The sequence below is a fragment of the Panthera pardus genome, unplaced genomic scaffold (genome assembly GCF_024362965.1).
Source record: "Panthera pardus isolate Hobbes unplaced genomic scaffold, ASM2436296v1 HiC_scaffold_24, whole genome shotgun sequence".
In the NCBI taxonomy this organism is placed as follows: Eukaryota; Metazoa; Chordata; class Mammalia; order Carnivora; family Felidae; genus Panthera; species Panthera pardus.
Window position 1 is genome coordinate 127392806 of NW_026526810.1, and position 25983 is coordinate 127418788.

General features: G+C 52.7%; 1 protein-coding gene across 2 annotated transcripts in view; it reads left to right on the forward strand.

Moving 5' to 3' along the window:
* The window catches only part of SLC24A4 (solute carrier family 24 member 4), a 171973-nt gene that overhangs the window by 121135 nt on the left and 24855 nt on the right, over positions 1-25983 (forward strand). Inside the window, exons 8-12 of one of the 2 annotated variants that reach the window (XM_019462090.2) lie at positions 2254-2279; positions 3875-3928; positions 5555-5697; positions 9913-10082; positions 14501-14705. In XM_019462090.2, coding sequence (XP_019317635.1) covers positions 2254-2279; positions 3875-3928; positions 5555-5697; positions 9913-10082; positions 14501-14705 — 598 coding nt within the window. The remainder of the gene's footprint in view (positions 1-2253; positions 2280-3874; positions 3929-5554; positions 5698-9912; positions 10083-14500; positions 14706-25983) is intronic. The other variant, XM_019462091.2, reaches the window with a different exon arrangement.

A 25983-nucleotide genomic window follows, 5' to 3' on the forward strand; every position in this document is an offset into this window, starting at 1 on the left:
TCGTACTGTCTGTGGCTGGGTACCCAATCTCCCCCCAGGTCAATAGCTTGAAATAGCAAGTATTGATCACTCTTGTTGTCTGTGGATCAGAGTCTGGGAGTGGCTTACCGAGCCCTCTGGTTCAGGGTCTCACGGGTGTTGGCCCTGGTACGAGGCTCCCCTGGGGGAGGATCCACTTTCGGGGTCACTCACGTGGCTGTGGATAGCCCTCCGATCCCGCTTGGCCGGCTGTTCCGCAGCACAGCTCACAACAGGGTAACTGGCTTCCTTCAGAGGGAGGGTGAGAAGGTACCAGGGCGGAAGCCCGTTCTGCCCATAACCTAATCTTGGAGGTGACAGCTCCTCACTTTCGCCATATTCTCTTTGTGAGGAGCCAGTCCCTAGGTCCAGGCCACATATCCAGGGGTGGCGTGAATGTCAGGCAGGGGGTTACTGGGACCCCAGCCTCCTACACCCCCCAAAATGAAAGTTACAGATAAAACTCATTGACCTGTACATACACAGTTGTAGAAAAGAATCAACGTGATGTTCGAAGTATAAAAGACGAAAACATCCTTCAGTGTGTAAATGTCTGGCCACAAAGACACTACAGCACTGAATGGTGGAATCCGTTGTCCCATAAAGGAAAAATCTCTGAGCCCAGAAACCACCAGCACAGACCGAGGCCGTGCTGGGCTGGAGCCTTAAACCCCACGAGCATTCCTGACATTGACGACGTGATTTTCCAAAATTAGGAATGACTCCTGATGAAATCGTGGGCGGAGCCCAAGTACAATCATCCCTCCATTTACATGATAGCTACCTCACTAGAAAATTAAATATTTATTAAATACATAATTTAAAAAAGTATAGGTACTTTGATTTATAAAATAGAGTTCAGTTCTGGGCACAGATTTGTTTGGTTTTGTTTTCCCTGTTTGCCTGAATGTTTAGCAAGACCTTTTATTTTTTATTTATTTATTTATTTAAAAAAATTTTTTTTAATGTTTATTTATTTTTGAGACAGAGAGAGACAGAGCATGAATGGGGGAGGGGCAGAGAGAGAGGGAGACACAGAATCGGAAGCAGGCTCCAGGTTCTGAGCTGTCAGCCCAGAGCCCGATGCGGGGCTCGAACTCGCGGACCGCGAGATCGTGACCTGAGCTGAAGTCGGCCGCTTAACCAACTGAGCCACCCAGGAGCACTGGCAAGACCTTTTAAATAGGACGTGTGCCAAATGTGGAAAACCCCTTCTGAGAGAAATATCTCACAGGTTCTAGACTGGTCAGCATCCTGGGCTAAATGCCAGTAGCCTTTCATGGGGTTGTAAAAAATTAAAAATATCCCCCACAAGTGTTCTCACGTTCTGGCGGGGGAGGGCACTGGGCACTCCTCTGTTGAGTGCCCTTGCCTCGGAGCCTTGGGTTTGGGGAGCCTCACAGCGATGCCTGGCCAGGAATGACTCTCTCAGAAGTGGCCCCTACAGCAGCCTCTGTGTGTGACGCCTGCCATGACAGCCAGAAGAGGGTCACAACGGGCCCAAGTCCAGACAGCAGCCCCCTGGCTTCTTCTGGCATCTGGTGTGGGGACCCTATGTCTCCAAGATCAGTTGGTGGGCACAGCCCCTCCACCTGCCTGTCCACACTGGGCCTGGCCAAGGTGGTCACAGGATCCCTCCCCTGGACCACAGAGGTGTCATTCATCTGGGTCTGTGCCAGAGATGCTTGGTGGAGTTGTTGGGCAATGTCAGTGGCCTCTTCAGAAATCATCATGACCGCACCGTCACCCCTGGCCTCCCTTCAAATAGCACAAGTGGGTCCTTTGCCCTCAGAATTTCCAAAGGGGTCACTTTTCTATTTTAAGAAAACGATATCCCTTCCCTCCCATACACACGAGTCCCATTGGATAGGTAGGTACATAGGTTTGTAGGTAGACAGGCAGGTGTCCTTTTAGTTTTTAAGAGTGTTGATTCCAGCAAGGCTGTGCCCTTAGTGATGGCAGGTTGGCCCCAACAGCTACTCGGACCGTCATGAAGCACAGGCCGTTTCTCTTGGGAGGCTGAGCTGAGCCGCATAGTCTGGCATCTTGTGGTCTAGGTTTCGACTAAGGTCTAAGGTCACCTCCTCCCGTTGAGAAACCCAGAAACGGAGAGAGGAGCCCAGCTTTGTGTAGAAATAACAAGGCAATGATATGTGAGCTCGGAGTGTGTAGGGACCTGTGTGTGTTCTTTTGGAATAAATAAGTCCCCCACCCTTTGTTTCTTTTGCCTTCCAGTTCATATATGATGAAGAAATCGTGTGGTAAGTTTTAAGTTTGTTTCTTGTTCCTTTTTTGTTAGTATTCTTCTTCGTTGGGTTCATTGAATCTTTTTTGAAATCATTTTTACAAACATGAGCTTTTGAACTTGCAAAAAGGGCATCGTTGGAAGCAATCACACCTTTATTCTTCCAAAGTGACAAAGAATCCCTCAGTGTTCCTGCACTGCCAAATAACAAAATATATTTAAAGCTAAAGTAACGAAAACAGTGTGGTGTTTTACACCGGGGTAAGCGTAGGCCAATATGGAATACGGAACCAAGAACCCAGTAATGGGCCCATTTCTTGGCTGGGGAAATATGACAGCTGTCACGACAGACAGTGGGTTAGGGAGAGGGTCTCAGACGCTGCTGGCAAAACTGGGAACCCTATACAGAACAGAATCACATCGGATCCCTCCCTCACACCTTATACAGGAATAGATTCCAGATGAATTAAGGATCTCACTGTAAAAAGGAAAATTAAACAAAATAGAATAAAATATAGGGACTCACCATTATGACCTTGAGATAGGAAATGACTCCTTAATTAAGATCCATAAAGCAGAAAGTTTAAAGAAAAGATTGGTGTATTTGCCCTATAGGGCATGAGTGTATCATACGTTCATAAGCCATAGACATGTTCTCTTTATGACAGTGATTCAGAGTCCACATCCTCTGTGTTTATTTGTGGGGCTGTACTCAGGAGGCCTGGCTGAGGACAGTCAGCTGGCTGACGTGAGCATCCATGTGCTCTGGGCCCACAGAAGCCTGCTTTTGGCCCCCACCCAGCCCCTAACCCGCTATATGAGCCAGGAAGCCACGCCTCATCTGGGCTCTCCTTTTCCTCGATGGGGTCGAGGGTGGTGGCAGCGGGGTCATCTACAAATCTCTCTGTGGCTCTGCTGGTCTGTGGGCTCTGTCAGTAGAGGAAGAGCTCCCAAACCAATCGTACCTTATATCTAGCACATAGTAGGTCTTCACCATGCAGCTGTCGGATGACCAAACAGATTAAGGCGTGTGGCTTCTCAGAGGCTTGTGGTCTGAGCTCCAGATCCCCGCCACGCGTGGGGTTGAGCGCTGCATCAGCTAGACGGCAGTGGTGTATATACCCGAAGACCCCTGCCCTGCCCCTGTGTTCAGCCCAGGAGGCTCCTGTACCGGCCCCTCTCTTCGGGCAGTTCTTAGGGCCCCTTCTGTACCAACAGCCTTTCTGGTCCCTGGTCGGAATCTCTGGTGAGCATAGGGTCTCTTAAGCATCAAGTCTGCATGACTATGGTCACTCTCCTCTGTGAGTCCTGCGATGTGGTGGCCCTGGTCCCTCCTTTTTCTCCGTAGCTGATGGGACTCTGCCTGAGCCCTGCAGGCCCCCTGTAGTTAAGAGCCCACCGTCAGCTTTCTGTGTCCCCAAGAGGGGTTCAGATTGTAGGACAGGCTGGGGAAGACTCCCCTGGATGCCGGAGTTCTGGGCCGGGCTCCGGGGCCAGGCAGGATCATAGGACTTCCGGCCCTGCCCCCTCCCCGCCCCCTCTGCCAGTCACCCCCAGGTGTCAGTGCTGCAGGCCTCCCCAGCCCTAACCAGTCTCCTTTCTCTCTTTGAGGTGGGAAGGCCTGGTGCTCATCATCTTGTACGTGTTTTACATTCTGATCATGAAGTAAGTACCTTCCGTCTCCTTCTCCGGGGCAGTCTGACGCCTTACTCCGTTTCCTGCTCTGGCCTTTTGTTAGAGCCCAGACAAAACTAACTGATAGACCTCCCAGTGACTTCCAGCCTGCCCGCTTCTCTGGAGGATGCCCCTCTGGGGTGAGGTGTTCAGATACTGTTTTGGGATGCTGTGCAAACCCGGGCAGGGGGAGTCGCGGCTGGTGGGTTGCAGATGAGGCTGCTCGCAAACAGGTAGCAAGCAAGCCCTCTTCCTGCCCCGTGCTGATTTCTCCGTGCCCAAGTGGCCGCTCTTTTCCGCTGTCACTGTAAATCTCCTGATAGTTTCACACCGCTCTTTTTTGAAGAGCCGGGCGGCCTCACTTCTGCTCCAGGCTTTATCCAGTGCCATCTGTCATGGCCGCTGCCTTGCACAACTGGGGACACCACTCACAGCAATGAAAATGCAGACACTGGGTCCCAGGCTGTGCGATGCTTTTGTGGCCCTTTGAAGCTGCCTGGGTCAGAGTGCTCTCAGAACTGTCCGTGAGGAATATCATTCAGCCATAAAAAAGGGAGGAAATGGTGTCACATGCAACAACGTGGATGAGCCTTAAAAATATGCTAAGTGAGAGGAGCCAGTCACAGGAGGACAAATATTGGATGATTCCACTTCTGCGAGGTACCCTAGGAGAGTCCCAATTCAGAGAGAGAGTAAATTCGAGATTACCAGGGGTGTGGGGGAGGGAGTGATTACTAATTGATTAACGGGCACAGAATTGTTGGAGATGCTGAAACCGTTTTTGGAAGTAAATAATGGTGATGTGATGGTGTGATGGTTACCCAACATTGTGAGTGTAACGAATGGCAGTGAATTGTATGCTTAAAAATAGAAAAAGTTAAAGTAGCAAATTTGATGTTGCATATGTTTTGCCACATTAAAAAAAAAAAAAAAAAAGGAAAAACTACCCAGGAGCTGAATCATCATCTTCAGGTTTTACCTTCTTGTTCACACCTCCAGAAATAATTAAAAACAACACTGAGCTTTACGACATTATGAATCTCCACGTTTATATCAAACATTTATAATGTGTTGTGAAAACAGGTGATAAACTGCCCAGTGAAGGAGGCTTGTCCTCAGGTGAACTCCTCTCTGAGCGCCTTCCAGTGAGGCGGGGAAGCCTGGGGTCTCAGACGGAGACAGTGTTTTCTCTGGGCCTGGCTGTGAGTGATTCAGGGATGGCCCGCCGGGCAGCCTATAGGAGTGGGACTCGAGGCTGTTCGGAGGACAGCCTGGTGACACCTCCTTGGAGCCTGTCCTTCAGGCTAACCTGAACTTCTCTTATGAGGACAAGCTTTGGATGTCAGTATGGTGTCAGTCATATCTTGGAACTGAAGATTCCTTACGCCCCCAGGAGGCCACTGACAGCTCCGTGGAGCAAGCCCTCCGACTACGCGTTATTCTAGGGGTCCTGTCGGGACTGTCAGCTCAGATGAAAGCCTTCGGCTCCCCCTTGCCCCCGGACACTCCCGGGGCTGGGTGTGACTGTGTGTGCACAGGGGAGGCGGGCGGCGGGCCCCCCCCACCCACTCCTGCCAGGTGTCTCCCGCGGCTCTGACCTCCTGCCTTCGCTTCCAGGTACAATGTGAAAATGCAGGCCTTTTTCACCATCAAACAAAAGACCATTGCAAATGGCAACACGGTCAGCAGTGAGCTGGAGGATGGTAATGATTACTGTGATAGTAGCTCTGATGACCCCTCCCTGCCATTGCTGGGGCAAGGTAAGGCTGAGCAGACAGGAGTGGCCAAAAGTGTCACCAAAGCTTCTCTCCCATGCTCTTTCCTGCACACACACACACACCCACCTTCCCTCTAAATTGTCACTCTCTTACTTTGGGTCCCAGGGCCCTCAATGAGGTGTGGCTCAGATTTACATTTGCACAGAAGGGAGAAGGACAGACAAAGTCAAACCCTCACACCCTGGGGACTTTTGGAGCCTGAAGGAGGCTCCAGGCCTGCTGGGCTTTTTTGAAATGCGGTGAATTACCTCCCCGATCCCTGGGAAAGGTGGTGGCAGGAGGCTGATGACTTGGGGTGACAGAGCAGACTCAGGCCTCCCTGTGATTTCCCACACGCCAGGCCCAGTTCAGGGGGAGGACTCTGCTCTGGAGGGACCTCTGGCTCGTCGCCCAGAGCAACAGCGAGGCTATGGAGGGCAGCCTTGGAGCAGAGCGGGAATGCCTAGTGGGCCCTACAGAGCCCTGCCTGGGAGCCCTGCCCTGGGGCGCAGCAGCCTTGCCTCCTCAGCTGCTCTTTGGCCCCGCTGTCTGGGGTTCTGGGCCTCGGGAGCCAGCCCCTGTGGTCCCTGCCGAGCTCCCCTGGTCCTCTAGGCCCACCTGGCTCCCACTTCGGAAGCCACATCTTCATCTACCGGTTACTAAGGGATCCGTCTGTGGGGCCACCTGCCAGCAAGACTGGAGCATCTCCATTCTGTGAGCCCAGTGAGCGTTAGGGCCTGAATGGACTCTGGTAATGAGGACATGGGAAAACAGATTGGGCTGGCATCTCCAGTCCTTCTTAACCAGCATGCCAGGTGGACTGGCCACCTGAGGGTCTCTCTCCCGTGCCCCCGGACAAGTCACGTCCTCTTTCAGGCCACTTTAACTCCTGCGTGGTGTCTGTGACGGGCCAGGTAGCCCTGGGGACCTGTTTGCTCGTGTCTGGGACGTGTGGGGGCTGAAGTCTGTACTCGTTGGCCCCCTTGCTAGTCCTTACTCCCGGGTGGATCTGGGTAGTGCCCCTTCCCCTGGACTTCAGGCAAGTTTGTTCTGTCCCGTCTCAGGGGACCCCCTGGGGAAGACACCTGTTGCAGGTGAGGGAGGAATGAATCTCTCCTATGGGAGAAGGCTTTCTAAAGAAAGCCCCTGGGGAGAAGGTACCAGTGTCCAGCCTGGAGCCCGGGGCTGTGTCTGTGTTTCCTGTTGCGTAAATGTGGAGCAGCCTACCGGAGTGGGGATCCCGTTTCCAGGACAACCTTCTCAGAGGGGAGGGACGGATGTGGCTGCTGGTTTGCATTTTAGCTCTGCAGATACAGTGGCTCTGAGGTCCCTGTTACAGATCCCCCCCCCCCCCCCCGCCACACACACACACACACACACACACACACACACACACACACACACACACAGCGTCTCAGGACAGAGGCTGATTTCTGCCGGGTCCTGCACACAGAGATTTAGTGCTCCTGGGCCCTCTGCACCTTCATGGCAAAGAAGAGAGATTCCAGGTGGTGGGTCATTCAGGTCTGCAGAAGAAGCCCAGTTCTTCAGGTGCCAGTCCCCAGAGCTACCTTCCACCTGTGTGGGGGAGGGAGGACACCTCTCCCCAGTGTCCTATGGGAAACCTATGTCACATGCAATATAGCGGGTGCCTCAGCCACTTCCCTGTTCAGGGCAGTGGGGACTGCTGTGAGGCCGCGGCCCTCCTGGGGCCTTTTCTGGACCTCTGTCATGGCTCTGTCTCCGTTCCTTTTGTACCCAGGGCAGTAGGACCTTCCCCGCAAGTTTATTATTTCCCCCCAAATATCTGAGTCCAAGATAATTTCTAGAAAATTGTAAGATTAGACACAGGACTGCTCCCCCACCCCACCCCCAAAACACAGGGCAAGGAAGAAGATAGGCCTCCTTCCAACTTTGATCGGGGGGGGGGGGGGGGGAGGGAAGGTGTTTAGATAAAGACCAAGGAGAAAAAGGTGCAGGCCTGGAATTGGAGAGAAGGGATCCCAGAGATGCAGCCTTAGGGATTTCGTAGCCCAGCTGGCGGAGGACTCTGTGTGTGAGTCACTGCAGGGCAATGCCCCCTCAAATGGACTGAGGCAGGAGCAAGAAGTCCCCAGGAACCCTGCAGGGGCTGAGAAAGGGGCTTCAGGAGTTGGCCTTTTCAGCCAGTGTTGCTGGGAATCTTCCCAATGCGGAGAGCACTCGCCTCCCTGGTCCTCGGCCTGCAGGCATCTCCCCCTCTACCCACCCTCCCAAGGAAGTCCAAGATTGCTGGCCGGTAGAGTTTGTCTAGAGCCCACGCATGCGCACACGGCTCTGGCTTTCCTGTTACCGGTTTCGGCACTTCCTGTATCAAATCAACATTTTTAACCCAACCTCTTGACAGGTTTTTGGCCTTGTTACTACCACTCTTGCAAAATGCCTTTATATACTTAGATGTTCTTAAAGGTCATATGGTTCAGTTCACCAGATCATCTCGGGCCAGCTTTCTCTTTTTTGCAGGGGGGGAGGGGCGGTGGACGGGGCGGGGGGGGGGGGGGGGTTGGGGAGCGGCGGGAGGGGGATAACATTCTCCAGCTTCATTTTTTGTTCGGATGTTTGGGTTTTTCTAAAACTCCATAGGCTCCCTCCTTCTGAGCCCAGTGCCCCCTGCCCGGGGATGCCTGTATCAGGGCTCGTTCTAGAATGGACCTGGACGGAGCCTGGAGCCTGCAGTCTCCCAAGGAGGGAGGGATTCAGGCTTTCCTACAGCTGCGAGGGGTGGTGGGCCCAGAGGCTCCTGCTCCTCAGAGTGGGACAGAGCCAGGGAAATCGGCTGGGAGAGGGGCCATCCCCAAAGCCGGGGACCCTGAGCATTGAAGCCCCCTGTAGCAGGAACCCTTCTACTAACTCCTTCAAATAACCCCCTGGCCACCATCAAGAATGCTGCCCCCCGGCTCTTGGCATCCACCGCAAGCTAATCACCTCTGGCAATCTCTCTTGGCCTTTGTCTCCTTAACTCTCTTCTTCTAAATTGTAAGTAATCTGCTTTCATCCAAGCGATAACACGTGCATTACAAAAACCAACCAACCAACCGTGACCTCAGCGCAGGCCTCACTGGAGGTTAGTGTCTGTCTCCGACAAATGCATGGTCCTCCCTGGCTTTGTTTCTAACCCACACGCCTCCTGTCTGCTGAGCCTTGCTGCCTGTTTGGGGAGTGTGCGCATGTCTGGTGTGCACTTGTTCGTGTCTGTGCCATTAACTCTGGCGAGGATTTGCTCTTGACGACTCCTGCCCAGAAGGGACCCTCACCGGGAGCTGGTGACCGGTGCAGAGGGGAAAACTCCACCTGCTTCTGTGTGCTGTGTTCCAGAGTGGTCTCATGACTGGCTCCTCCAGGGCTCAGGAGTTAGAGGTCCAATCCCTCAGGATTCCAGCCCTGAGCGTGTCTGTGAAGGTGGCAAGGAAGAGGCCTGAGGCCTGGAGAGATTTATTCTTCAGCCTTATGAGGGGGAAGCAAAGGGTCAGAGAGAGCTGCCTCCCTGCTGGAGGGTGTCCGTTTTACTGGAGACCCTGGATTTGGCTAGCAGTTCACTGTGAGCCTTCAGCAAGTCGGCTGTCCTCTTGGGTCTCCCTTGCCTCGTTCAGGGCCTGTGAGCCATATCTTTGCCCTCATTGCCGGCCTCAAGGAGAGCAAAGTTAGATGTATCCTTCTCTACCAGGTGGGGATGGTTGTTGGAACAGCAGGTGGCCTTGTGGGAAGTTTAGAGCCAGTGCCGTGTGATGCTTTCTAGCATTTTCCATCCTAGAGGGCCCTTGTCAGTCTCTAAAGTTTCCTCTGAGCCTCTGTCAACAGAGGGTAAGAAAGGTCCCCTCACAGTCACAGGGTGGGAGGGACCCTGTCTGAATTATAGACGGGCTTCCCAGGGAGGCTTAGATGAGGAGCCAGAAGACCCCGCACTTGGCCAAGAGGGGCCCCAGAGAGAGGGGGCATCATCTGGCAGCGGGGCTGGATGTGGAGTGTCTGCTCATAAGGAGTCCTGTAGCAAGGGACCACGGGGCCCGGCGAATAGCCCACGTCGGCAGGTGGTCCACTAAGACTAAGTCAGCCTCCCCAGCGGGTGCGGGGCTCAGAGCCCAAGGAGGTCTGCAGCGTGAGGGGAAGTCATGAGCTCAGTGCTGGGGTGTTGTCCTTAGGGAGATGTCAGCACTAATTGTGGCATTGTGCTCAATATAGTGAAGGAGGAGCCACAGTACAGCAAAAACGCGGTGGTGATGGTGGATGAGGTCATGAGTTCCAGCCCTCCCAAGTTCAGCTTCCCGGAGGCGGGCTTACGCATCATGATCACCAATAAGTTTGGGCCCAGGACTCGACTACGGATGGCCAGTAGGATCATAATTAATGAGGTACGTTTGCGTAAAGGGCGTTGAGAGTGAGTAGCCTGGGGCGATGCGTTGCGCTTTGAGGAGGCCCTGGCTTATCAGGGCGCTTCCTGCTGTTAGGGCCACCAGGATGTCCTTTATTGCTGCACCTGTTGAAGGAAGGCGGAGCAAACATTCCCTACGGGGAGCAAACGATCGGATCCAGAGGTGTGTTAAGGCAGGCCGCAATCGAGTACCATTTCCACGATGTCGATGTCCGCGGAGTATTTTGTGACGCGCTCCAGTAAAGCTAATTGGAGAAAGGCCAGTCAGAAGTATGGATTGTGTCTTTAAAGTGTCACTTAGAACAAAAAAAAGGTGAACACATACCTGTTCTCTACAGATGCTACAACTCTAGAAGAAAACCAAGGACAGAGGTGGATGGCAGTTACCTCTGGAAACTGCCTTTTTCACTCTACACCCTGATGGGCCGCTTGAATTTTGTGCCCTCTTTTTCATTTGGAAAAACAAAAAAGTTTTAATGCCATATAATATACAAACAGCGTAGCAAAGATGCGGGGTTCTAATTGCTCCCCAGCTTGTTCGGTCTTTGCCACGTACGTGCATGTGCATATTGGAGTTGTGAGTCCTTAACCCTCAGACCCAGGTAGTTATCAGAGAGCTTGAAACTTTGATAGCTAATAATCGGTAGTTAGCACCTCAGGTGTATGCAGGAATGATATCACGCAGGACTTAAAGGATCTGTACTTTGAACACTTCTGGATTCGTATGTGGATTCCTATGTCCCCTGTGTGGAAGGTGTATTAAGAAAGAGAGTGCGGGGGTGCCAGGCGGCTCAGGCAGTTAAGCACTTGACTCATTAGTTCGGGTCACGATCTCTGAGTTTGTGGGTTCGAGCCCCATGTCGGGCTCTGTGCTGACAGTGTGGAGCCTGTGTGGGATTCTCTCTCCCTCTTGCTATGCCCCTCCCCAGCTCCTGCTCTCTTTCTCAAACTAAATAAATAAGTAAACTTAAATAAAATTAAAAAAAAGAAACATTGCAGATTTTGGATCATTCTGAATCATTTTTTTGATTCAAATCAGTAAAATATGAATCAATGAAATTTTACTGAATTCTGGCTGTTTTTCTTGAGCATGATAATTGTACCCATTGAGTGGGGATAGGGACCACTCTGAAGGATTTGGGTATATAGTATCTTTTTCATGGGATAAACACCAGGGAATTAATGGGGGTTTTGATGAGCTGGGAAAATACTGTCCTGCCCCCAGATGTTTCTTCAGGCTGCTGGGAAAATCTTGCTCCCCCCCACCCTCCCGGGTTGGGATTGACTTCCCTGGAAGGCAGCACTGGGAGCCAGAAAGGCCAGGCTAGTAGAGGAAATTGAGATAATTTTGTTTTATTTTTAATGTTTATTTTTGAGAGAGTGCAATTAGGGGAGGGGCAGAGGGGGGCGGGGGGGGGAAAAACAGGATCCGAAGCAGGCTCTGCGCTGACAGCAGCGGATGTGGGGCTTGAACTCATGAACTGTGAGATCGATCACGACCTGAGCCAAAGTCGGACACAGCCAACTGAGCCACCCAGGCGCCCCTGGAAACTGAGTTTTAATCTCACATTAGCCACTAACTGACTTAAATTCCTGGGCCTCAGTTTCTCTAACTGAGGATGTTTGGCAGAAGGCTTACAGCACTAAAAATTTCAGTGACACACAACTCTGCCTGGAGGCTAACCAGTATCTTGGGATCAGTGCATCAGGCAATGGGAGTGGGAAACCCAAATGCCCAGATTCAAAGTTGTTTCTTAAGACCCTTGGTCTCATTCAAATGTTCAGTTATTTTAATTCCAGAGTGTTAGAGCTGTTTGTAAAGCTGCAGTTAATCCGTGGTAGAGTCTAGTACTTGTGGGACAGATGCCCTCATTTGTTCATCAAGAGAGGGCAGAGCAGCTGAGAGGGTTCTTGAACGGGGTGGGTGGGGGGTGTTTGGAGGCAGCGGGGGGATGTTTGGGGGAACGTGTGAGAGGTATGGCTTTCCTTTACTCCGAGGCTACACCTGACTGTCTTCCCCTGTGGCCACTGCAGTGAGTTGCCGAGGGGCACAGAATTTCACCCATCCTCAGTTTCCCCTGCCTCATGAATCCGTCTCCCACCTGGGTGCTGGTCTCTTTGAGCTGGTGCATCTAGCTGTAATTTCCTGAGCACCTGCTGAGTGCCAGGCAGGTGCAGGATGTTTTACCTGTGTTTCAGCATTAATCCTCTTACCATCCGAAGATGCTACTTCCAATTTATCAGAGAGGCAAACTAATTTGCCCAAAGCCACACCACTAAGATGAGGGTAGAACGGGAATTTCCCACCCAAACCTGAGTCTAGACTATGTAAGTGGGACTGCATAGATCATGAGGGGCACCTCCTCTGCCCCTTCTTTCTATATCTTTATTCCCTCTATAATAGTGCCTGCTTGGGTTGCTTTTAATGGCCTCTTCCACGTGGCAGCCCCTGGAACATCAGGAAGTAGTTGCCACCCCCCGATTTTCTCCTTGAATCTAAACATCCTTGGAACCTCATACCCTCCCTGATGTAACAGGGTTCCAGTCCTCACCATCTTCCAGTTTGGCTCTTGCAGCATGGGGATCCATCACCTCCTTTGTGTTACAATCTGTGCCTCTTTTAATACAACCTTAGGTAGCTTTAGGTAGTTCTCCAGGTACAATTCTCTGTTGGTTCCTATTAAGCTAGAATCATGACCTCTTCACATTTCTGCCATTCATGTTGCCATTAAGTCGTGCCTCCCTCCCTCTTTACAATTCTGTCCTTGCACAGGTAGGTTTTTGTTTTTAACTACAGGGATGACCGGTCTTCGGATGCTACTTGGGTTTGTTACACAGGTAGCAAAACACTGTGTCTGCATATGTGGGCTTAAGTCACAGGCATAGATCTCTTTGCTCTTTTCAGTATGCTAAGTGTTATGGATACACTTGTAAGAAAAGAATTTTAAAATCTTCACCCCACCCTAGACTTCATGATTTAGGAGCCCCTGCCTAAAACCAACATGAAGACAGATAAATGGTCAATTCCTCTTTTTTTTTTTTTTCTTTAAGAGAAATAACATGTGTCTATTTTCATAACGATATCTTTACTTCCGGTAACCATGAGGATAGGCGTTGGACACACAGGAAGAGAATAGTGCCTTGGGGGACACATTCACTGACTCTTTGTTTCCTGGTGAAGAATGGGGAGAGGTATATAAGTGTCCACTGTGTGACAGTCCTTACCCCCAAGGCCTCATTCAGACGGACCCACTGGTGTTTGTAATCAGAGCCGGACAAAGGGGAAGTGTGCACAGGAAGGCAGATTCCTTGCAAAGTGAAACCTATTGATGTCTTGAAATGTGGCTTCTGCCTTTCCCTGGCTTATAGAAGCCCATGGACTTGGTGAGGAAGCTAGGCTTCTGCTTGGGTGGAAAGGAGGCGGGCGGGCTTTGCCAGTCACTACGAGATGGGGCAGGGAAAGGGACAGGTGGGTGGGATTCTCTTTCTCTTCCTCTCTCTCCCCCTCCCCAACCGGCGCACACACGCTTTCTCAAAATAATAAACTTAAAAAACTAAATAGAAGGACTGCCAGTGTCAGGTGTTAACAAGGATGGGAAGCCATTGAAATTCCAATCCTTTGCTGATTCGAGTGCGAAATGGTTCACCACGCGCCTGCTACGTGGCCTAGAATTGCCACTCCTCAATACCCAAGGGAAATGAGTGCGTGTGTCCAGAAGTGCACAAACGTTCACGGTAACATTGTTCATAATAACCAAAGAAGGGAAACAGCCCAGTGCCCTTCAGTAGGCAAAGGATGCATTGCGGGTTATGCAACGTATTACTCTACAGCCGTGAAAAATAGTTAAGTTGCCGAGTCGTGCGACGCCGTGGATGCATTTCACAGATATTGAGTGAGAGAAGCCAGACACAGCATAATGCATATTATTTGAATCCATTTATACGAAGTTCAGGAACAGCTAACCGATGTTTGTAAAAAGTCAGAGTGGTTACACATAAAGGGGCATATGAACCAGGGAGGTGCCTGAGGGAGTCTTCTGAGGGGCTGGAAATGTTCTACTTCTTGATGTAGCACATCATCGAGCTCTACGCTTCATAGAAGTGTACTTTTTGCACAATACACATTTTAAAAATTAAAAGCAATGATGCAGGCTTTCCCTGTGACCGTCTTCAGGCAGCTTGTAAATAAATGCCCACCGGAGGAGCTGGAATGAGCACCGCAAATGGAAATGAGCGAACTTAGATGGATTCCAAGGCTCTTGGGCCAGTTCCCAGGCAAACTGGCCTCCAGGAGTGTGTTCCAGAAACCTGGAAGGGCTGTGTGCTTGTAAGGAGCAAAGCCACCGTGCGATACTCTGTAACATGTCTTGGCGTCTCACTTGCCTCCTGTCCACACAGCGGCAGAGACTGATCAACTCGGCAAACGGTGTGAGCAGCAAGCCGCTTCAGAACGGGAGACACGAAAATATCGAGAATGGGAACGTTCCCGTGGAAAACCCTGAGGACCCTCAGCGGCAACAGGAGCAGCAACCCCCACCCCCACCGCCACCCCCAGAGCCCGAGCCCATTGAGGCTGCCTTCCTGTCCCCCTTCTCCGTGCCCGGTGAGTCCTGGGGTGCAGGGCCCTCGGGCTAAGCTGTGGTCTTCAGGAGGGAGGCCCGGACCCATGAGGAGAGGTGGGGGCGGGGCTGGTGTGAAGGGTCGACATTAGGTCACCGGGATTCTTTGGAGACACTTGATAAATATGTCCTAAGTATTGATGGATTAGAGCTGCAGTGAGACGCAGGCACGCCCGGTGTAGGGGAGCCTGTGTGCCACAGAGCACGTCGGCTGGAGACACGGAGCGGGGAGGGGTACCAGGAACCCCCAGTGACTGCACTTAAATGCCCAGGGCAACTGGTCTTTCTTTTGCAGTAAGAAAAAGCAGCCAGCACTGTTGTTTTTATGGACCTGCTCAGACTCTCCAACCCTACATTTGCTGGGACAGGACATTCTAAGGCCACAAATTACACCCTACACAGTTATACCTTATACATCTGACATCTCCTGCTCGTAAATAGGTCAGATCAGGCCACCACCCTGCCCTAAGCCCTCAGCATTTTTCACCTCACTGAGGTGTGATCTGTGAAGTTAGTGTCCTCTGACTGTCAGCTCCTTGCTGACCTGACCTCCTGCTCTTCTTCTTGTGCCCTCTGCTCCAGCCACACCGGCCTCCTCACCATCCTTCTTAGAACATACCACATATGCCCTACCTCAGGACCTTTGCGCTTGCCCGTCGCCAGAATGCACGTTCCCTCGTGGTCCGTAGGGCTTGCTCCCTCACCTTCTTCGGGTCTCTGTTTAAACGTCCCCTCCGCAAAGGCAGGGATCTTTGTCTGTTTTGCTCATGCCTGACACACGGTAGGTGATTGGCAGCTGTCTTTCCAGTGAGTTCACATACAAGAGGAGCCCCAAACCCGCCCGGGGCACCTTTATCTTTAGCCAACTTTCTTCAAGTCCTAAATAGGAGACAAAGCCCCCCCCCCCCCCCCACCTTGGAGTTTTTATCTTGGCATCTGGTCATTCTGAAAGGCGGAAGAATTCCTTTTTTTTTTTTTTTTTTTGTCCAGAACTTGATGTTTTTCTGAAAAGAATTCTGTGTTTAACATCAGGCTCACAGAGCACCTAATTTGGGAGGTGGCTCTGTGGAGAGAGAGGCTGTCCAGTCCCTCATCCCCATTTTCTGGGATGACTCTTGCCCCCAGGTAGATGGCTTGGGCCTACCCAGCTGCAATACTCTGCCACTGTGGTTTATCTTTTCTCTTTTTTGAGAGAGAGAGAGAGAGAGAGAGAGAGACAGACAGACAGACAGTGTGAGCAGGGAAAGGGCAGAGGGAGAGAGACACAGAATCCGAAGCAGGCTCTAGGCTCTGAGCTGTCAGCACAGAGCCCGACGTGGGGCTGCAGCTCACGAACCGTGAGATCATGACCTGGGCCAAAGCCAGATGCTTAACCAGCTGAGCCCCCCAGATGCCCCCTCGTTTATCTTGAAAATAGAGCCCTTTGGGCTCACAGGGCTGCCTCGGAGTTACTCGATGAGTGTCTCCAGGGTATGCCGATCACAGCTTCCCAGGGTCTCTTCCCAAAATTCGGGGTCTGGTTCTAAAACACAGACATTTCAAAGCCTGGCATGGGACCTGGGAATCAGCATTTTCAAGCCTTCTCTGGGGGATTCGTGGGACCTGGCCAGATTAGAAATTGATGCTCTTGGTCAGTACCTCCCAGCCTTCTTTCACATTAAGGGCAGACCGGGAAAGTGAAATGTTTTTCCGTCACTGAGGTCGCAGAGGGGCCCATCCCTGGGGGTCAGGCCTCCCCAGGTGTTCCTCTGCCGACCAGAAGGCTGAGGGGAACCGGGTCTCAAACGTCCCTGACACGTCCACCCACCTGCTGGAAGACTCTGGGGGAGCAAGGGCTGTACTCAAGCGGCTTGTCTTGTGGCCTGTGGGTCACGCTGTGCTTGGGCGGGAGCTTGGCCCCTGGGGCTGGGTGTGGGGGTGCTGAAAGAATATAGGATTCTCCAGATCCTGGGAACCTGTATCTGATTACCTGTTCGGACACACTGCAGGAGAGAAGACCTCATGGGGCAGGATCCCGGGAGGGCAGTGTGTCCACCAGGAGCAGAATCTGCTCCAAGTCCAATGAAGCGGGACAGGGCCCTGCCCCACCTAGAATTTTTCACTTCTGTGTTCATAAGAGGTCCAGGCATAGGCCCGGAGTCTGGAACCCCAGCTACTCCCACACAGCCCTGCATCGTAACACTACCAGGCCACTTCCTCTCCCACATCCACACAGGGCAAGCCCAGGGCCTCGGGGCTGCAGGCACCCCTGGGTTTCAGTTCTTCAGGGGCTGAGGACCAGATGCACTGGGGGCTAGGATGTGGTCACAAGGAGGGAGAGGCAGCCGAGGTCCAGCCAGCCTTTCCGGGGAGGAGCTACCGTTCCATGAGTTGTCTTCTCCAGTCCCAGGAGGTGGGTGACAGAGTCCCCGTTTTGCAGATATGGGGCCTGATGGGCCACAGCCACCACCCTTCATGGGCCACTTCGTGGGGATCCTTGTCTGGACGTTGCCCACCGTCCAGGACTCTGCAGGAAACCAAAGAAGGGATATGTCCTTCTTGACAGCTGCTGTTGAGGCAGCCACATGTAAGGACCACTCACCTCTCCATTTCCTCAAAACCTTGAGTTTGGCAGGATTGGGTGGGGTGAACCCCAAGGCCTGCTGTCCCTTCCTTGTTTTTGTACTGGGTCCTGGCACTTCTCAGAGAAGTGACTGCGGAGAATGGGATCTAGCTCCCTGTGCAGGAGTCTGGGCGGGTCATGTCCTGGGCGAGATGGGGAGGAGGCCTCAAATGCTGCTGTCTTGCAAGGGCTGGGGACCAGGGAGCTCCCGGGCTCTGTGCCCCAGTGAGTCCTCCCGCAGGGACCTCTGCCCTTCCTGGTGGCCCAGGGCTTCCTGTTGCCCCACCTTCCTCCTCAAGCCAGAGGCTCCAGGACATTCCCCAGGGCCCAGCTCGGGACAGAGCCAAGTGCAGGGAGCTTCCTGCCAGGGCTTGCCTGTCCTAGCCCTCAGGAACAGGCCTGGCTTCCTGTGTCCCTGCAGAAAGCTCTCTCCCCCTTTGTTTCCCCAGGGATGGATGTGTTTCCGGGTGTTGCCTTGGAAACCACAAGGTACTTCCTGCTCCTCCTCTTGCCCTCACCTCTGCCTCCTCTGAGGAGTGGGGGGTAGAAGGGGAGCTGTGTGGCTTTTGCCCATCCAGGTGTATACAGCGGGCAAGGAGAAACGAGGCTCCTGTGGGGCAGAGGTTTGTAGGAACTTAGTGGGGCCCAGAGCCTCTGGGAAAGCCCACGTCTGGCTCCAGGCCCTTCGGCCACCCACTCTCGCTCACCTTGTTTCAGTTCATCTCTGGTGGTAGCTTCACAATGATCTGGAGCTGGGGGCTGGCCCCAAGGGCACTTTAGGGGCAGAGGGAGCTAGTGGGCTCTTAAGCTGGGCCCAGGAAGGGGTCATGGGCGAGCAGGGGTGTGGATGGGAGGAAGGGAGAAGCCATTCCTCTGGTCAGCTTGAAACCAGCCTAGCTGCAGTGTCAGGAATAAATTGAGGCCCACTGGTTCTGTTCACAGCTCTTCTGTGTCGTCAGGGGCAGCCTGGGAGGCAGGCTCTGGAATCCAGATGCCCTGGATTCAAGTTCTGGTTCTACCACTCACCAGCAGGTAGCCCTGGGGAAGCTGTTTCGCCTCCCTAAACCTCTGTCCCTCAGTTACATTAACTGAGTTATAACTGAGTTATATCCAGCTTTTCTCATCTTTCCCTGTTTGGACTACAGACCATGTTCTGGAAAGGTCACAGGTGCCAGGATCCCTGGAGGCCTGGAGTTGCGGTCATCCTGAGCCTGCTGTGTGCCAGGAACCCAGCTCTGGGCACTTTGCAGATAAGACAGTGTTTCTTTTCAGTAGATATTTGCGTACAAGACGGTTGTGGGCTTTGGGGATGCAGGTGGGAACAGGACAGCCACGGTCTCTGTTCTTTAGGAGCTTATAGCTGTGTGGGGTAAGTCCAAGCAATTAACTACGGGAAGCATTCCTTAACGCACCGCTGACAGGTGGAGGAGGGGCCCCAGCCTGTGACCCCCAGGCTCTGCCGCCCGCATGAGGGATCCCTGGGCTTGTGGGTTGGAGCCGGGGACAGGCAGCAGCAGCCTGGCCCTGGTGCCCACCTGGCGGCCTTCGTGCCCACCTGAGCTGCTGCTAGTGTTATATTGACATCAAATGTAGCCTTGTTCTTCCTACTCCGGGCTGTGGAGGCTGGTTAACAAGCTTCCCAGGCCACCTGTTGGCTGGGGGAAGAGGAAGGGGAGAGAAGCTTTTTCTCCCATGGAAACTGGCCTGCAGCCTGGGAACTGCTCTGAAATTGCCAGCTGGTGACCGTGAGTCCCAGCCTGTCTGGGGAAAGCCCATCGTGCAGGCCGTTTGTGGTTGACTTGTGGTCTGTGAGGCCCCTGCTCTGTGGACCAACGGGACGCCTTTCTTCTGCCCCCGAAAGGGGAAGGGAGTCCCATCGTGTATACCGGGACTCTGGCCACTGTTCTCACAGCGCTGGGGACTTGCTGGATGTCAGGCATGGAGTGCAAAGTCAGGGAACCAGGCTCTTAAGGGGCTTCTGTGTCCCCTGCCCTGTTCTAAGAAATTTCTGTGTGTTTTCTTTGATTTAATCTTCACAACGCATGAGGTGGGGACAGTTCTCTCCATTTTGCAAAGCAACGAGAGGCACAGAGAAGTGAAGCGACTGGCCCCGAGAGGCTGTGCGACTTCCCAAGCCACACAGCCATTAAGTGGGGAGCCCTCTTCCAGCCTCTGCCTCTCGAGCTGTGGACACCATCACAGGCTGGTCCCCTGGGCAGCAGAGTCCCAGACCATGAGCCCCAGAGCTGTCATAGAGCAAGCAAATGGCCTCAGGTGTGTATGTATCCTGGACCTAGGAGGCAGTCGAGCGCCTGTCGGTGGAGAGACTAGGATACAGGTGTGCCTTTCTGAAGTCCAGGGCCTTGATTGGTGCTGGAACAGTAACAGGAGGTAAAACTCACCGAGCGCTACAGTGGGCCCGGCAGGGCACTTGACGTATTAGCCCGTCGAGTCCACACGACAACCGGGAAGGTGCATGCTATCATCCCATTTCCCATGTGAAGACACCGAGGCGCAGAGAGGCTGTGTTGCTCAAGGTCTTCAGGAGGAGGGGGCAGAGCCAGGATTTGCACAGTGGCATTCGGACCCCAGACGCACTCGGTGGGGGGGGGTGGGGGGCGGCACGGTAGCCCAACCAGCGAATTGCCAAATAATCTGTGGCAAGGAAACGGTTGAAACGAGCTGAATGACAGGCCTTTTGGGGACCTCACATGCTCTCATCAGGCCTTGGATGGCACGGCTGCACCTTCTCTTCCTTCAATATAGAACTCAGCACAGGCGATCTGGAGGTTTCGGGATGCTTTTAGGGCTTACTCTTCCCCAACCCACCCCATCTTTCTCACTTCTAGTTGGCACTTGAGCAAGCTGTCCCGGCTGGGAGGAGAGCAGTCTATTTAGTCTTTTAAAACCCTGTTTGGGGGGGGGGGGGGGGGGCATGCTGCAGAAATGGAGCTCTAGAAACCCATGGGCACGTTCTTGCTGCTGAGCCCCTTGGCGCATCTGTGAAAGCGGTAGAGAAACCCGTTCTACCTTGAAATGAGCTCTGCCTTGCGCTCATTTACATGTGAAATTCCGCGCACGGTTCCCGTCTGTTCCAGGCCCCCAGAGACACGGCTCTGTAGGGTGGAAAGTCTCTTGTTCTTGCCTCTGTCTCAGGAGCCACCAGAGAAATGGTCTCGTAAGTCAGAGTCAGGACTTCAAAGGAGCGCCCGTGTCCTTCACCGCGAAGCCCTGAGGTGGTCTCCTCACAGCCCAATGAGAACAAACGCTGGCCGAGCGTTTTTTGACTTTTTAGTGTAACAACTTTATCCTTTTTAAATCTTATCTCCGGTGTAATTAGCACAGTGTGATTTTAGTTTCAGGTGTATAAGCTAGTGATTCAGCACTTCTGTCCATCGCTCCGTGCTCCTCATGATGAAGTGTGTCCTTCACCCCCTAGAACAGCCGTATGGATACAGCGGTCACTTACTGTAGGATTCACACCTTTAAAGTATACAGTTGAGCGGTTTTTTATATTCACAAAGTCGTGCAGCCATCACTGCAGTCCGTTTCGGAATCTCTGTACCACCTCCAAGAGAAACCCCTTTCCCCATTAGCAATCCTGCCCCATCCCCCCATCTCCTGGCAACCACTCCTCTGTCCCTTTGGAATTTATTCTGGACCTTTCATATGAATGGAATCATGTAGCATGTGGCCTTTTGTGACCGGCCGCTTTTACTACTCAGTGTGGTTTCAAGGTTTATCCGTGTTGCTGCGTGTGCTACCACTTTGTTCTTTTGAGTGGCTGAACGATCCATTGTATGGATTTACCACATTTATCTGCCGGTTGCTAGTCATGTGGATGTTTTCAGTTTCTGGCTTGTGGGTGGTTTATAAAAACAGATAACAGAGCATACTGGAGAAAGAGTCTCAATGGTTGTTTTTTTTTTTTGATCTAATGAAAGTAATTTCCCTCCGGGTCTCTGTGATTAGTGACAAATGGTGTCTGAATACTGGGATTGAAAAGGACCTTAGGAGTTTAAGACCTGTCTCCTCCTCCTACAAAATGGGAAACTGAGTCCCAAAGAGGGGCAGGGGCTTCCCCAAGGGGCAGTCTTGAGCAGAAGGAACCAAACATCCAGGCATCTGCTCCAGCCCAGGAATCTGCTCCGTGATGTCCCTGCCTCCAGGCCAGGGCAGAGCAAGTTGGGAGGTAGGAGGTGAAGGGGTCCAGGACCCATCAGCTGCTGGGGTCCCCAAGCCTCTGCAGATGCCAGCAACATGAAGCCCACCAGGCTCCCTTGTGCTAAAAAGGGAACCTTTTTTTTTTTTTTTTTTTTTTTAAGTAAGGACTTAGAGGTGGTGGATCCCAAGAGCACAGAAACCGTTGGAGACATGTCGGGTCTGGACTCGGGGCCTCAATGGATATCAGGATTCTTCCTGGCCCTTGTCTTCATTTCTTCACATTCGCCTCTCTTCTCCTTGCCTGCAGACTGGCCTTCTCAAATTCACTGCCCACGTGGCAGACTGTGGCCTCCCGTAGACCCCAGACCGACCCGTGACAGTTCCAGCTCCCCTAACTTAGCTCACTGGTGCTGTATCTGAATTCCACAGTCCTGAGAGAGAGAATGCCATTGGTCCAGAGGTCAGATGTCCACCCCTGGTCAGTCTACTGTGCTTGCCACCATGGCTTTGGTGGCCCCTAAGAAGGGTGGCCCTGAGCAGGAGGGTCTGGGCACATGCACGCCGGCATCCCTCGTCGGACCCATGACAGCTGCCTCTAGCGCTATCAGGAGATGGTGGCTGTAGGGTGCCCTACGTGATCGTGGGAAGGGCACTCTAGTCTGGACACCGGCCGTGACGATGGAGCCCACCCACTGAGCCAGCTCCCACCGCCGCCACACCAGAATCAGGGCGGTGGGGAGCCAGGGTGTGACAGAGCTGCTGAGTTCAAGATCTTCCCATCAGAGCTGGGATCCAGGGACCGGGAGGCCGCTGCCACAGCTGTGCCTCAGCTCCCACAGCAACACGAACTGGACACTGGGACGATGGCCAGACCTCCGGACTGTCTCTGATGTCCACGCAGCTAGTGCCTGGGCACAGACGCCCTGTAGCAAATCCCAGTAATCCCCCGAGCCCTGCTGTCTGACCAGAGTGCCTCTAAAGCAGTAGGAAGGCAGCCTGGCCCCGCCTCCACTCTTCTCACACCACGGAAGCTCTTTTGAGTCCGGGACTGGAGCTGCAAGGGAGTCAGGGAGCTACCTCTGCAGACACCGGAGGGAGGTTAGAACGGGAGCGGAGGGCCGGCTCAGGACGTGCACTTCCACGAGAGCCAAAGTGCAGCAGGGAGGAAAGCAGTAAACCCAGGGTTTACTGATGACTCAGACCGGACCTGCCAAGGAACGCGCATGGCTCTGTCTCCGGGAGACCGAGGAGGGGCGGGGCCCCAGCCTCTAGCTTCATCAGGCAGCTGCTCTGGCCCCAGCACTGGGCTCAGCACCTTATGTTAAGTACTTAGGGTACTGCCCAGCAGCCCTGCTGGTGGTTGGTGTTCATCCCTATTTACCGAATGAGTGGACTGGGGCTCAGGAAGCTGCACACAGAAGAGGGGGTGCCACAGGTGAGGCCGGCACCCAGGCCTGCCCGACTCCAAAGTGCCGTCTTTTGGTGCCACTGTTGACTTGGGCCAAGAGGGCCTTCTGCTAAGGTGGCATGTCGGCCCTGAGCTGTAAGGGGCAGCAGGAAGGAAGGGGAGGGAGGAGGCTGGCTGCTGGGTCTGTGTGGTTTTCAAACACTGGGAACCACCAGCCCTGCCCTGTCCTTGTAGAGTGTGCAAAACGCTCAAGGCCAGAGGGTGTGCTGGTGGGGGGTGGCAGGCCAGCGAGTGTTCTGCACTCTCTTGGTGTTTCTGGGATTAGCGCGGCCTCTGTTTCCTGCTCCTGGGGCCTCCAAGTTCAGACGAGGCCCTCAGAGACTGGGCAATGAGCTCCGTACGTTCTGCTTTTCTTTGGTCTCCCCACGCTTCCTTGAGCGGGGTGAGGCCGAGGACTTACCACCATCTCCCGGAGGGGGACGTGGAGGCTGGGGGTCCACCCACTGCCACATAGCAGAGACTGGGAACAGAACCACCCTCTCTGCTGGAAGCCTTGAGATCCCTGAAGTGGGGTCCAGGGCTGGCCCTCACTTGAGGTCTTCAGAATGAGGACATTGGCACACCAACCCCAGACCTTCCGGCTCTGGGACCCCTTTACGTCCAGTCGCAGAGCTGGATGTGGAGCCTCCACAGGGCCGGGGTGGGGGCCCGGGGGTCTGTACCAGACGAGGGAGCTCAACCCCGTTTCTCCGTTACCACGTCTGTCCCCTGGCTGTGCCGGTGTTGGGGGGTGGGGGGGACGGAGACCAGGCCAAGGTGGCTCCCTTGGGGAAGGCCTCCACCCTGGGCTGCCAGGTACATCTTCCTGGGCTTTGGGTCCCCGTGTGCCCAGCCTGCCTGCATCGTTGTGTCAGCCCTCAACGGGGCCTGCCTCTGACTTTGCTGAAGGCTGGTGTTTACTTCCTCATCCTCTCTTTCATTTTTCCCCTCCCTCCCAAGCCTCAGCGTGGCAGATCAGCTTGCTTGTGGTCCTGACCTCGTTTGCTTCCCATGCGGCCTCTCCTCGACCCTCTAGTGCCCTCAAGATCAAAACCCACCCTCCAGAAGTCAGGACGGGGTCATAAGAGGCTTCAGTGTCGGAATCCTGGGTCTGTCAGTTCTTAGCTGTGTGACCTCTGGCACGCTGCCGTAGCTCTCTGAGCCTGTTTTCTGTAAAAACACGCAGCCCGGTGCTTGGCAGTCGTACTCAATTAAGTGGAAGTTAATACAATTGTTAACATCAACAATAGTTAGCTAAGTTTAGTGTTCACTTGGCAGCGAGTGTTATTATTTTTGTATGTTTTTTTTTTTTTTTTTTTTTTTTGAGAGAGTGAGAACGTGAGGGGGGTACGGGCAGAATCGGAACCAGGCTCCAGGTTCCAGCCTGTCTCGGGGCTCAAACTTCTGAATCGTGAGATCATGAGCTGAAGTCAGATGCTTAACTGATTGAGCCTCTCAGACGCCCCCCAGCACCGGGTGTTATTCTAAACACCTCACTTGTGTTGACTCATTTTTAGTTTTCCATAGTGCTGTGAGGTAGGAACCATGGTTCTCCCCATTTTACAGATGAGGAAACTGAAGACGCAGAGAGGCTTAATACTTTCCAAGTTCGCACAGCATATACCATAGCTGGGATTTGAACCTGGCAGTCTAGCCTCAGTTAATTATGGAGCTTCTGTGCCCCTCAGAAAGCAAGCAATTCATTTATTTCTAACGTTTGTTTATTTTGAAAGGTGGGGTGGGGGGAGAATCCTAAGCAGGCTCTATGCTGTCACCACAGAGCCCTGTGCGAGGCTCAATTTCAGGAACCGTGAGATCATGACCTGAGCCAAAATCAAGAGTCAGATATTCAACTGACTGAGCCACCCAGGTGCCCCAGAAAGCAGTTAATTTAATGCCAAGTCTAAATATGGGCAATGTCTAAGTCTAAGGATAAAAATGTATTGAAAACTAAAAATTGATTCTAAAGTTCATTTACCCCAAGGAATAAGAAAACTTTAATGGTTTCCTCTCCAGAGGACTCTTCTGTTTAGATCACAACCATGAGCTAAGAGTTGAAGGCTCTAGATGGACAGCTGGTGGGTAGCAAAAGGACGTCCCCAGGCCTTGAAAGCAGGGAACTCAGGGCAGGCGAGCAATGTAGTAGAAAGGACTGAGGATCTAACCTTTGAAGATCTGCTTTCAAGTCCTGGCACTACCTCTCGCTTTCTGAGATGCTCACATCACTGAATTTCACCAAACCTCAATGTACTTAACCTGTGAAGTAGGAAGCATGTCCCCCAAAAAGTTGCTGTGAAGAACAGAGAGAGTGTGCATGCAAACCACCTCCAAGATGTGAAGACACAACACGAATTTGGGGTGACGGTGAGGTCAGTCATTGATCTAGCCTTGACCGCGCTTCACCTTCACCCCCTGCCTCTCCACAAAGGCCAGCCTGGAGGTCGCTGGCTGGGGAGGCTCCGCCTCCAGTTTTCTGTGAGATTGGGGGCAGTCTAGCAACCTTCATGGAACTTTGCTTTCCTCTTTATGAAATGGAGTTAAAATGAAATTTAGGCTGGGAATGCAGGATTGGCTCAACATATGAAAAACAAGACACCACATTGTTGAAGAGGAAAAACATATGATCATCTCCATAGAGAAAAAGCGTTTGAGAAAATCCAACACCCTTTCTTGATGGGGAAAAAAAAAAAACACACGTGACAAACTTGGGAATAGAAGAAAACTTAACCTGATAAAGGACGTCTACAAAAACCCCATGGCTGATATCGTGCTTAATGGTGAAAAGACTGAAAGCTTTCCCCATCAGATCAGGAACCAAAACCAAGATGTCACTCTCACTACTTCTGTCCGACATTGTGCTGGAGCCTTTATTCAGGCAAACAGGCAAGAAAAAATTAAAAGACCTCCAGATGAGAAAGGAAATGTAAAACTATTCAGAGATAATATCTTGCATACAGAAAATCCTGAGGAATCCACCAAAAAACTGTAAATTTGCAGGATGCAAGAGAAATGTACACATTTTAGTGGTATTTCTGTCCAGTACCCGTTA